We start from the raw sequence: 11,288 nt of genomic DNA, 5'->3' as shown, positions 1-11,288 counted from the left end.
AGCTGATGGTTAAGATGTGTCTAAAATGCATGCAGAACCCTTAAGACTAGAACACATCAAGGAGGTTTTTTGTTGAATGACGTATATTCAAATGATGGTGTTATAACTTAAGCTCAACAACAACAAGATCTTAATGAAACAAGAAATGGGAGAAATAAAAACTGACTTCTGAACCAGATGTGTACTATCTCACAGCAGACTAAACCACCGTGAAACGCAGTCATGGAGAGCGAAGCTGAATGTGAAGAAAACTGCATAGAGGAATTCCCAAGAACTAGAGCACGTATACTGGGTTTTTTTGTTTTTGAAAGAGAGAGGCCTCAAAAAGCTGTTTTATCAGGTTTTTTACAGCACATCCTTTCTAAGTGAAGTCTCACTTTTCATTCCAGAATATGGAAGAAACCGTTTACGAGAATTCATGCAAACATGTTTCTTGAAGGCCATGAACTGGTTTGCTAAGTTGCATTGTTTTATTCAAGTAAAAAGCCCTTCTAGAATAAGGGGTGTGAAAAGGAAGCCAGTCACCTTCAACCAGGGCTGCACACTTGTAAGGATCTCTATCACGCCGAAAGCCAAAAGGTCGCATGCTCACTGGAGCGTTAGCAATGATGTGGTTTCCATTTACACTTTTAAAAATCTAATGCATGTTAAGTTTTTTCTGGCAGATTCTTTTTGTATGTTACAAAACAAAAAAGCAAAAGCTTAGAATAAGAGTCCTTTTTTCTTAGAAAGGTCAAACAGATACTTCTTGACATCATGTCCTTTACACAATGGCATACTGTTCATATAAAAGGTCTCTTATCCTATAAAAATCTTGACAAAGGCAGCCTTCTAATCCAATGCGTCCAGTTTCCGTCTAGAAACAAAGTAAAAAAAAAAATTAAATAAGTTCTTTAGTACATTTTCTATTCATGAATAATAACCAAAATATAAACTAGATTACTTTATGACTGGTCAGGAAAAGGGCTGCTCTGATTCACAGAATATGGATATAATATTCAAGTCATGCATTTTACATTGACACAGAAATGTCAGAGGATTCAAATAAACCTCTACAAAAAAATTACATAGCATGTCTTTGAGAATCACTTTTAAAAGCCTTCAAGGTCATCATTATGAACATAAATCATGGATCACCAGCTTGTAAAATTAATTGAGAACTACGGAATTCCAAATAACACAACAGAAAACCGTGTTCAATTCAGCTCTTATTAAAAACACACTTACAAAAAATAAATAAATAAATAAATAAAAAATAAAAAGGAGTTCCCGTCGTGGCGCAGTGGTTAACGAATCCGACTAGGAACCATGAGGTTGCGGGTTCCGTCCCTGCCCTTGCTCAGTGGCTTAAGGATCTGGCGTTGCCGTGAGCTGTGGTGTAGGTGGCAGACGCGGCTCGGATCCCGAGTTGCTGTGGCTCTGGTGTAGGCCGGTGGCTACAGCTCCGATTCGACCCCTGGCCTGGGAACCTCCATATGCCGCGGGAGCGGCCCAAGAAATAGCAACAACAACAACAACAACAGACAAAAAGACAAAAAGACAAAAAAAAAAAACCACACTTACTCTACGGACTGCCACTTGATTGTTGCAAACGAGGACACCTCCTACAAATTCAGCTTGGATCCCCTCTCGTAAAAGAACTTGTTTGAAGTCAGAGAGTCTTGGTTCGTTCATAAAAACTGACTGATGTCCAGGAACCTTAGATAAGGTTAAAGGGGAAAGAATTAACTTCAAATAAAACACCAGGCACATAGTTGTACCGAATAAAGTGAAATAACACATGATCTCTAAGATATTTTCTATCTGCTGAAGTCCTTTGACAGATCATTTCAAGACTGTAAATCACATTCCAAGTTGTTATTCTGAATTTCACCTCATTGTTTAACATTACAAAGCCCTTCACAGTTCCGAACGTTTCACAATCAGTGTTATTAGTCATGCCTCCTAATAACAGGCAGACGTTTGATAATGTTACGCTCTCCCCCCCACCCACCTGCCGAAGGGGGTCAGCTAGAGTGCCAGCAGGCAGAGCTGAACCAAGAGTGTGCTCTCCTGGTCCAAGTCCTTTGTCTACAGGTCAGAGGAGAACGCTCCCCTGATCCACTTCCACTTCCCTTCCCGCCTCACAGTGAATACGATGGATGCCATGGGTTTTAGACAGAAAGACAAGTGCTTCGACCTAATGCTGCCACTTTGAAGCTGCTTTGAAGAGGGCCAGCTTTAGCCCAGAGAGTTTCTAACTCCTCCCTCCAACTTCAAGAGTGACACTAGAAGGGATGGGATGACAGAGGCCATCTCTTCTTTGTTGCACAGAAGGACTAAAGACATCACTTGACAGCCATGTAAGACTCTCATGATATAGTTAATATTATTGTAAGTTAATTACCTGAAAGCTCTTCTAGTTAACTTGATATCTCTTGAGAACATGTAAATAACACACGAGACTAGAATTACACCCATACCAAAAATAAAAGGTTTCTGACACTATCAAAACCACAACTGATTCAAACTGACAACATACTAAAATGGAATGTCAGAGTGTGAGATTCCTAGAATATTATAAATCTCCTGATTAGAAGCAGATGGGTGAGGAGTTCCCATCGTGTCTCAGTGGTTAATGAACCCAACTAGTATCCATGAGGACGCAGGTTCGATCCCTGGTCTCGCTCAGTGGGTTGAGGATCCGGCGTTGCTGTGAGCTGTGGTGTAGGTTGCAGACGTGGCTAGGATCCTATGTTGCTGTGGCTGTGGTGCAGGCCAGCAGCTATAGCTCGGACTGGACCCCTAGCCTGGGAACTTCCATATGATGCAGGTGCAGCCCTAAAAAAAGGCCAAAAAAAAAAAAATTCACAATTCCACACTGCAAAAACAAATCATGACACAGTTATGCATTTTATCAGACTTGCTCAAGGTTACCTTACTGTTGTTATCATTCCCTAGCCATAGAGGACACATACGCACAGAGAAACATGTCTCGTTTTTAAAATTCCAAAATGAGTCTATATGTGACACATTTCAAGTGGTTAAAAACATAAAGGGAAAATTAAGGGAGGGAGGGAAGTGGCACGTGCTTTTTACCTCATGAGGTGGTAAGGGTTCCAGTGTAGGAATGATCTCACTTTCTTCACCTGTTTCTTTCTCATCATCTCCGAACAGACTCTTCATGGCCTTCTGCTGGGCTATGACGCTGGAGTCTGAAGGAGCGTCCACCTGCATTTCTGCGTCTTCGCCGTCATCCTTTAGCTCTCCTTCTTCTAAAATAACTCCTGTGTCTACTTTGGAAACTCTCATGTCTAAGACACCGTCTATCCAAGCTAATTCAGCATCTTTTGCCTTACAAAACTGAAGGGAGCTGACAAGTGAATCTTTCAATCTCACCTAAACATGATACAAAGGGGAAAGAGCGAAAGAAAGCCCACAGAGGATAATTCGACAACTATATATGACTTAGTATCATTTTCTAACTCTAGAAGTATGTAGTAAAATTTGAAAATCTTTCACTGCACTGATCTTCACCACAACCGGCAATGACCTCATGCTTTCAGATCATGAGGGCCCGGCCTACTTTCCTAAGTAACGATTCTTAACCTTGGCTGCACACTGGGACCACACGGTAATTTCACATTTTTTAATATTAATGCCAGGGTCCCACCTCCAGTAAGTCTAACTTAACCAGTGAGACTAAGGCCAAAACACTGAGTCCCTTGGACTCCCCCAGGTGTGTGGCCGAGGGTGGCCGGAGTCTCATCGTCTAGGACCTGATGCTACTGCAGGAGTACCAAACTGCTTACGGTTTCCTCACTCTACCACATGCAGTTTCACATCTCCGTATTCCGGGGAATGCTGCTTCCTCTCGTTCTGCCCAGAATGACCTTCCCGCCTGATGAATTCCAGTCCGTGTTTTCCAACCACATACAGACATCACTCCTGCCTTCACTGACACCATCTCCCACCACCAGATGTGATTAACCAAGCTCTCCTCTGTGCTATTCCTGCCTTCTCTACCTGTCTCCCTTTTTTCCAAGTAGGAAGAGCACTTAACATCTGTGAATTTTTAGGAAACTTGGGAATTCTTGAGCACTCACCAGGCCCCTCGTCTCTCTCCTTTCACACATGCTGCTCGCTCTGGCGGGAACACTCTTCCTCCCTCTCGTTACCACTCTGGGTACCGCTCTGACAACCCATCTAAACAGCCGTTAGACTTTAACTTCATTATCGCTTCCGCTGGGAAGTCTTCTCTACACTCCAAATCTGGGTTAAAGTCTCCCTCTTTGTGCTCTCTAGCATCTAGCAGAGGTTAAACAGTGTGATAAATGCTATTGCCTTGTTAAAAGCCCCAGAGACTATAAGACCTGCTAGGACACGAGGGAGTTCCCGTCGTGGTGCAGTGGTGAACAAATCCGACTAAGAACCATGAGGTTGTGGGTTCGATCCCTGGCCTCGCTCAGCGGGTTAAGGATCCGGTGTTGCCATGAGCTGTGGTGTAGGTTGCAGACCTGGCTCGGATCTGGTGTGGCTGTGGATGTGGCGTAGGCCGGTGGCTACAGCTCTGATTCGACCCCTAGCCTGGGAATCTCCATGTGCCTTGGGAGCGGCCCTAGAAAAGGCAAAAAGACCAAAAAAAAAAAAAGACCTGCTAGGACACGAGACCACCTTTGTCTCACTCACCACTGTATTCCTAACACATTGTCCTAATTGCAAGAAAAAGTACTTATTTCTAAGTGGTGCAAATGCCAGCATACCTACCTGGTAGATGTGAGTTTCACTAGTGGCATCAACTGTTTCGTGTAGCTTAGGCATGTACACTTTAATATCCTTCCCACCAAATGCACGGCAGCACTCCGCAAGATCCTGGCTGGCCTCTGGTGGTCCATGGACAATGATCAACTGTCGTGGTTTCATCTGATTGATGATTTTTTTAATGGAATCCCCATCAGAGCGTCCTTCATAGTCTATGTAAGTAACCCTGGCTCTGTAATTAGATGATTATTTGAGCTTACTTTTCTGGTAACTTGATCCTAAAATTAGGTTTTTAATGGCTTTTATCATCAGGAAAGAAATGTAACAATATGTAAATGTGGATTTGAGGAATACAGGTGTTACATTAATATGTATTATTGTGTTCTTAGCTATACCCTAAAAGGTTTACCAAATAATACCACTAAACAGATAAACCACTTTGCTCTCTGATGACTTAAACTTGTGAACTGCACAAGCTCACCTGCTAGTAGACTTACTAAAAAGACTAGAAAGAATGTTTCTTCACATAAATGTGCAATTTAAAGTTTAATTCCCTCTTCACCACCAATTCACTTTAGCATTTAAATATCATTTACGAAGGGAAAATACCTCCATGCTTTATTTCACCAGAAGAAAAAGAAATTTTAAAAGCACAAACTTACTAGAGGATATTCAGAAGTCTCACTTTTGAAACAATGTAAATTACAGAATTCAAGTGCTTAAATTTTACTTCATAATTTATTTTCAAAATGCAGTAAAAGCACTTACTTTATTTCAATAGATTCTGTCGTAGAAATACACTTAGTAGGAACATCAGATAAATCCTGATCCATGGGTTCATCTCCATTTGTCAGGCCAGATTCTAATTTGCTTTTTTCTTCTTCAGTAGCTTGAAGTTCCGGCACTAAGAAATCCTCTGGTCTAAAAAAGAAGTCTCTAATTAGAGGGAGTAACAAGCAAGCTAATAATATTTAATACATATAACTAGTGAGTAGATGGCAACACTTTTATTAGACTCCTCACATATCTCAAAATTCAAATATACATTTGCCCCAAAGCCCGGGCAGCTTCACAATATCAATTATCAGATGACTGCATATGTTATGCTCTTTGTGACCGTCAAAGAGTACACCTTTGTTTTTTGCTTTTTTGCTTTTTGGGACTGCACCAGCAGCATATGGCAGTTCCCAGGCTAAGAGGTGCATGGGAGCTTCAGCTGCCGGCCTGCACCACAGCCACCGCCACATGAAATCTCCGACTCACTGAGCGAGGCCAGGGACCAAACCTGCATCCTCATGGATACTCGTCAGATTCATTTCTGCTGTGCCACAATGGGAACTCCCAAAGAGTACACTTTAAACCCCCCCACGTGGGCTGGTGAAAAGGCCCTAGAGAGGTCACTAGAAGATGTGAGTGACTGGCATAACTACCACTGCAACCTGGCCCTGCATTTGTTTCAGTAATTCTTCTTCTCAGTTTCTGTGATTTCTCTTGCCAACACCCAATCCTTATAAATCTCAGATCTCCTCTGATTTCCTTAAGACCTCCAGCTATTCCTTCCCTATCCAGTGACAGCTGACTCTCCATTTTCACACATTACAAAGAAAACCGAAATATAAAATCATTAGCTCCCTTGAAAGCCTTCATCTCTATTTCAACAAACTACTAGCCCATCTATTCTCCAGTATGAGAGAGCGTTCAATGTTAAAATTTAAAAGCAAACTTTGAGAAATTAACATAACAAACTATACACTACTTTAAAAAAAAAAAAAGCAAATTTTAACATTCTCTCTAACCTCTCTATTTGTCATGCCCCACCCCAAGTCCCTTCAGCCTCCTGAGAATCCAGGCCTGTCATCCAATACCTAGACTGCTGCAGCAGTGCAGTATCTCCAGCTGTAACCCACATAATAATAGTAGCAGCAACTGCTTCAGGTACATTTACTGAGTCAGGGTCTCTGCTAAGTGTCTTAAAAACACAACCTCATTTGGAGTTCCTGCTGTGGCTCAGTGGTTAGCGAACCAACTAGGAACCATGAGGTTTCAGTTCGATCCCTGGCCTCACTCAGTGGGTTAAGGATCCAGCGTTGCCGTGAGCTGTGGTGTACGTCGCAGATGCGGGTCAGATCCCGTGTGGCTGTGGCTCTGGCGTAGGTCGGTGGCTACAGCTCCGATTCAATCCCTAGCCTGAGAACCTCCGTATGCTGTGGGTTTGGCCCTAGAAAAGGCAAAAAAAAACCCACCAAACCCAACCTCATTTAATTCTTACTTTCATTTTTCAGATAAGAAAACTGAAGCTAAAAAGCACTGTCCACATGCTAAAGAGACTGCCCTGTGCCGAGGCATCTGATCTTTACAGAATAGCAGGGTTTTCAAATCTGTGTTTAGAACACATGATTTCAGTTGTTTTTCTAACAGTGGGTGCAGATTTCGTAAATTTTCCATGGCTCTCCTCATGCTATCTCCTATTTCTCTTAAAACATGTGTGCAACACTATCGGAGACATAATCCACTTCCTAAACTTAAAATAATCCTAAACATCAAAATGGTCTTATCGTGTGTCCTTCCTCAACACACGTCCCTTGGCTTTTTGGGGGGTGGGTGGGGGGAGGCAGGGCGGAGAGAGGTCTTGATCATCGTTTTAAAACTTTCACATACCGAAGGAAGAGATCTACCAGTTTCCCTTTAACGTTCACTCTCTAGATGTTTCTCAATCTTTCCACTTTCGCATTTCAAGTAACACGTTGTCTCTACCTTTCAAGCTCAGGGATTCGGAAACTAACCAGGTATATGATGACTAGAAAGACCGAATTCATTGAGCACAAATGATAACACAATTAATGCCTCCAACCGCTACGAAAGAAAAGCTTGTTTTGCTCACATACTTGATAATTTCTCCATATTCATCCCATTTGATTCTTTCTTCTGGGGCAGGAAACATAGGATAAGACTTTTTCGCCTGTTTGAAGAAACTGCCTTTACGACTGCCTTCACCTTTCATCATCAGGTCGTGCTTAGTCTTATGAGCTGATGGTTGGTCAATATCTTCCTCAACGTCGCTCTCATCGCTGGAATCTATGTCGGCCCTAGGAGGGTTTTGGAAGAGATAAAGGTCATAAAGTCCCCAAAAGATTTTTAATTCATATTTACAACATTATTATTAACATTCAATACTACTCCAATGATAATAACAGTATTAGTGGAGTGATATTCTGTGAAAGGTAGCACTACCTGGTAGTTAGTAAATACATATTAATATCAGCACCACTGGAAAGAGGTAACGAAAGTAATAAAGTCAAAAGCAACTTTAAATATGTTCAATCAAATGTTTTTGTCTAGAAATAAGTCCTCAAATGACTTCTATAAACTTCTAATTCGTCTGAAAACAACTCACTCTTTTGACTGCTCAAGTTTTTTAGCAGCTTCTTTCTTTAGTTTCTCTTTTTCCAAGTATTCTTCAAGTTCTTTCCCCTCAAGCTTTACACGTTTCCTCAGCTAAAGAAAAGCAGCAGATGAAAGAAGGGGGTTAAGCCAGTGAGGTGTGAGATACATCACATCTCTAAACTGCTTCATCATCTTTAAACTAAATTTTCCTCCGAAAATTATTCAAGTTTTCCATTGTGTGCAATTATAGATCCTACTTAGATTAGTACTAAAATTGAGCTGTCATATTTCTAGGATGGGTTTAGTTCAAATCAAACCAGCTAAAAATCACCAATCAGAAAAAGAAAATACAGAAAAGTATTTTTATAATTTGGTGTAGGTGGGGCTGCACATGACATAAAGCCCAAAAGAAGGAGTTCCCTGGTGGTGCAGTGGGTTAAGGATCCAGTGTTCTCACTACTGTGGCTTTGGTCTCTACTGTGGCACAGGTTCAGTCCCTGGCCCTGGAACTTCTACCTACAGGCTGCAGAGTTGGCCAAAAGGAAACAAAACAAAACAAAAGGAGAATAAACATGGTGACAGGAAAAACAAAAATCTCTGACATTTTAGATCACATGAAACTAAAACAATCTGAAATAATTATTTGCAGCACTATTTGACTATCAGAAACTACTTTTTCCTAAGAATTCTTCAAAGCAGTTAAGAAAAAGATGAGCCACACATCAAAGAGAGAAAACAGGAGTTCGGAGGTTCGAGTCGTGGCCTGGAACTTCTGCATGCCAAAACAGAGGCCAAAAAAAAAAAATACATAACCAATTTATAAAATAAGAAAACTAGCAGCCATGAAAAGATTATCTAATTTTACTAATTATTTTTGAAAAATGCAAAATTTTTTAAATGTGATACCATCTTTTAATTTATGAGATTGGCAATGCTGCCAACGAGGATTGGCAGTGGGGAAAGGATACCTTTAGTCACTGTGAAAAATCAGTGCAGCTATGTTAGAAGGCGGTTTGCCAACATCTAAAACTAAAAATGTGTTTGTCATTTAATACAGTATTTCTACTTCTAGGAATTCATCCTACTGAAATGATCACACAAACATGAGAAAAAAGTACATGGCAGCAATGTCTGCAACAGTAAATACTGGACACAACTTTTTTTTTTTTTCTTTTTAGGGCCGAACCTACAGCATATGGAAGTTCCCAGGCTAGGGGGTTGCATTGGAGCTGCAGCTGCCGGCCTACGCCACAGCTCACAGCAATGCCAGGTCCTTAACCCACTGAGTGAGACCAGGGATAGAGACCGAAGCCTCATGGATACCAGTCGGATGTGTCTCCCCTGCACTGCAATGGGAACTGTGTTGGCTCTTTTTGAATGAGTAAGACTTGACTCTAAGAGTGACAGGTGTAGATGGAAAAATATCATGCATAGTAAACTCTTATCTAACATGACCAGAAATCTGGTTAACACATATTCACTCATTTGGTCATTCATGAATTCAAGGACCTTAGACATTTCAAGCACTGTTCTGTGTACTAGGGATATACAAAAAAAAAAAAATTTCTTTCTTATGGAACTTGCCTTCTAGTTGGTAGTGGGAAAAGGAAGCCAAAACACAAGGAAAACAGCAGACAGCAATGAGTGCTGGAAAATAAAGTACCATGATGGGTTGCCAACCACCTGAGTAGTTACTGTGGACTGCAAGTCAGAGAAGGCCTTCCTGAGGAGATGACCTTTAAACTGAGACTTGAATGACAAAGAGTAGTCAAGTACAAAGCTGGGAGGAAGGACCATCGGAGGCGGAAGAAGACCCTGATGCCGTGAAGCAGTGTAGAGCATGGAGAAGGTGAAATGAGGTAAGATCAGAAAAGTGGGTAGAGGTCTGATCATGTGGGGTGTTGAAAGCCCGGTAAGGAATTTGGATTTTATCCAAAGAGTAGAAGGAGGTCATTGGAGACTTCGAGCAAGGGAGTGACATGAAATGATGAATCTGTAAAAGACGACTCGGGGAATTGTTCAATAGATATAATAAAGTTTCAGTTTTGCAAGATGAAAAGTTCTGGAAGGAGTGCCTGTTGTAGCTCAGTGGTAACAAACCTGACTAGCATTCACGAGGACGAGAGTTCGATCCCTGGCCTCGTTCAGTGGGTTAAGGATCCAGTGTTGCCGTGAGTGTGGTGTAGGTCGAAAGATGAGGCTTGGATCCTGCGTTGCTGTGGTTGTGGTTTAGGCCAGCAGCTACAGCTGATTCAAACCCTAGCCTGGGAACTTCCATATCCCAGAGGTGTGGCTCTAAAAGGACTAAATAAATAAATAATAAAAAATAAACGGTTCAGATGGTAAAATTAATGTTATGTGGTTTTACGAATAAAATGAGAGAGAGGGAAAGAGGTCTTTGGATGCTATGAAAAGAAAAGGATTAAGGGAGTATAATAGTAAAAACAGTGAAACTAGTTAGGGCACTACCACACAGTCCAGGCAAGACCCCTTAGCATGGGCTAGAAGGATGGCAGTGGAGCTGGAGAAAAGTAGACAGCTCTGGGATATATCTGGAGGTCCAATCAGTAGGACTTGCTGCTGGATTGGATGTGGGTGGCGAGAGACAAATAAGGAACTGAGAAATAAACGGTAATAACCTGTACGTTGGAAGTCAGCATAGTGGGTGCCCTCGGAAGGATGGGGGATCGGGAAGGGGCTCTGCAGTACTGACGACAGTTTATTCCTTGACCTGAGCACAAGCTAGACGAGTGTGTTCCGTCTGTGAAAATCCATCACGCTGTGCACTTACAATGGGCACACTTTTCAGTATATATTATACTTCAATCAATATTTTAAAAATTTCTAAGTTTGGGGCTTGTAGAAACATATGAAAAGTGCTACTATTCCCTGAGATGAGGAAGGCTCAAAGAAGAAGTCTGGGAATAGGGGAGGGGGAATAATAAAAACTATTTTGGATGTGACTAAGTAGAGGAAAAAAGTGATAGGTAGTGGAGAGAAAAAGGGTAACTACAGAAGACATATCCCTAAGAAGGTGCGAGGGGAAAGAACCCTGAACTTATAAAAAATTAAGTAAAAAATTACTTATAAAAATTAAAAACCTAAAACATGCCAAGTTTCAGCTCCAAATGTCATTTTCTATTTTTTTCAAATTTAAACCACTT

At 41.4% G+C, this 11,288-nt stretch overlaps 1 protein-coding gene across 2 annotated transcripts in view; it reads right to left on the bottom strand.

Annotated features, from left to right (window-relative positions):
* Nucleotides 1–448: 448 nt before the first annotated feature.
* Nucleotides 449–11,288, bottom strand: part of CPSF2 (cleavage and polyadenylation specific factor 2) — a 30,613-nt gene continuing 19,773 nt past the window's right edge. For both annotated transcript variants that reach the window (XM_047795298.1, XM_047795297.1), the window contains exons 10-16: nt 8,135–8,235; nt 7,626–7,826; nt 5,509–5,661; nt 4,747–4,972; nt 3,079–3,378; nt 1,564–1,698; nt 449–856 (exon numbers count right to left, since the gene is read on the bottom strand). In XM_047795298.1, coding sequence (XP_047651254.1) covers nt 764–856; nt 1,564–1,698; nt 3,079–3,378; nt 4,747–4,972; nt 5,509–5,661; nt 7,626–7,826; nt 8,135–8,235 — 1,209 coding nt within the window. In that variant the 3' untranslated portion in view covers nt 449–763. The remainder of the gene's footprint in view (nt 857–1,563; nt 1,699–3,078; nt 3,379–4,746; nt 4,973–5,508; nt 5,662–7,625; nt 7,827–8,134; nt 8,236–11,288) is intronic.

This window comes from Phacochoerus africanus, chromosome 9, assembly GCF_016906955.1.
Source record: "Phacochoerus africanus isolate WHEZ1 chromosome 9, ROS_Pafr_v1, whole genome shotgun sequence".
In the NCBI taxonomy this organism is placed as follows: Eukaryota; Metazoa; Chordata; class Mammalia; order Artiodactyla; family Suidae; genus Phacochoerus; species Phacochoerus africanus.
The sequence above is the reverse complement of the archived record's forward strand: the minus strand, read 5'-3'. Positions and strand labels throughout refer to the sequence as shown.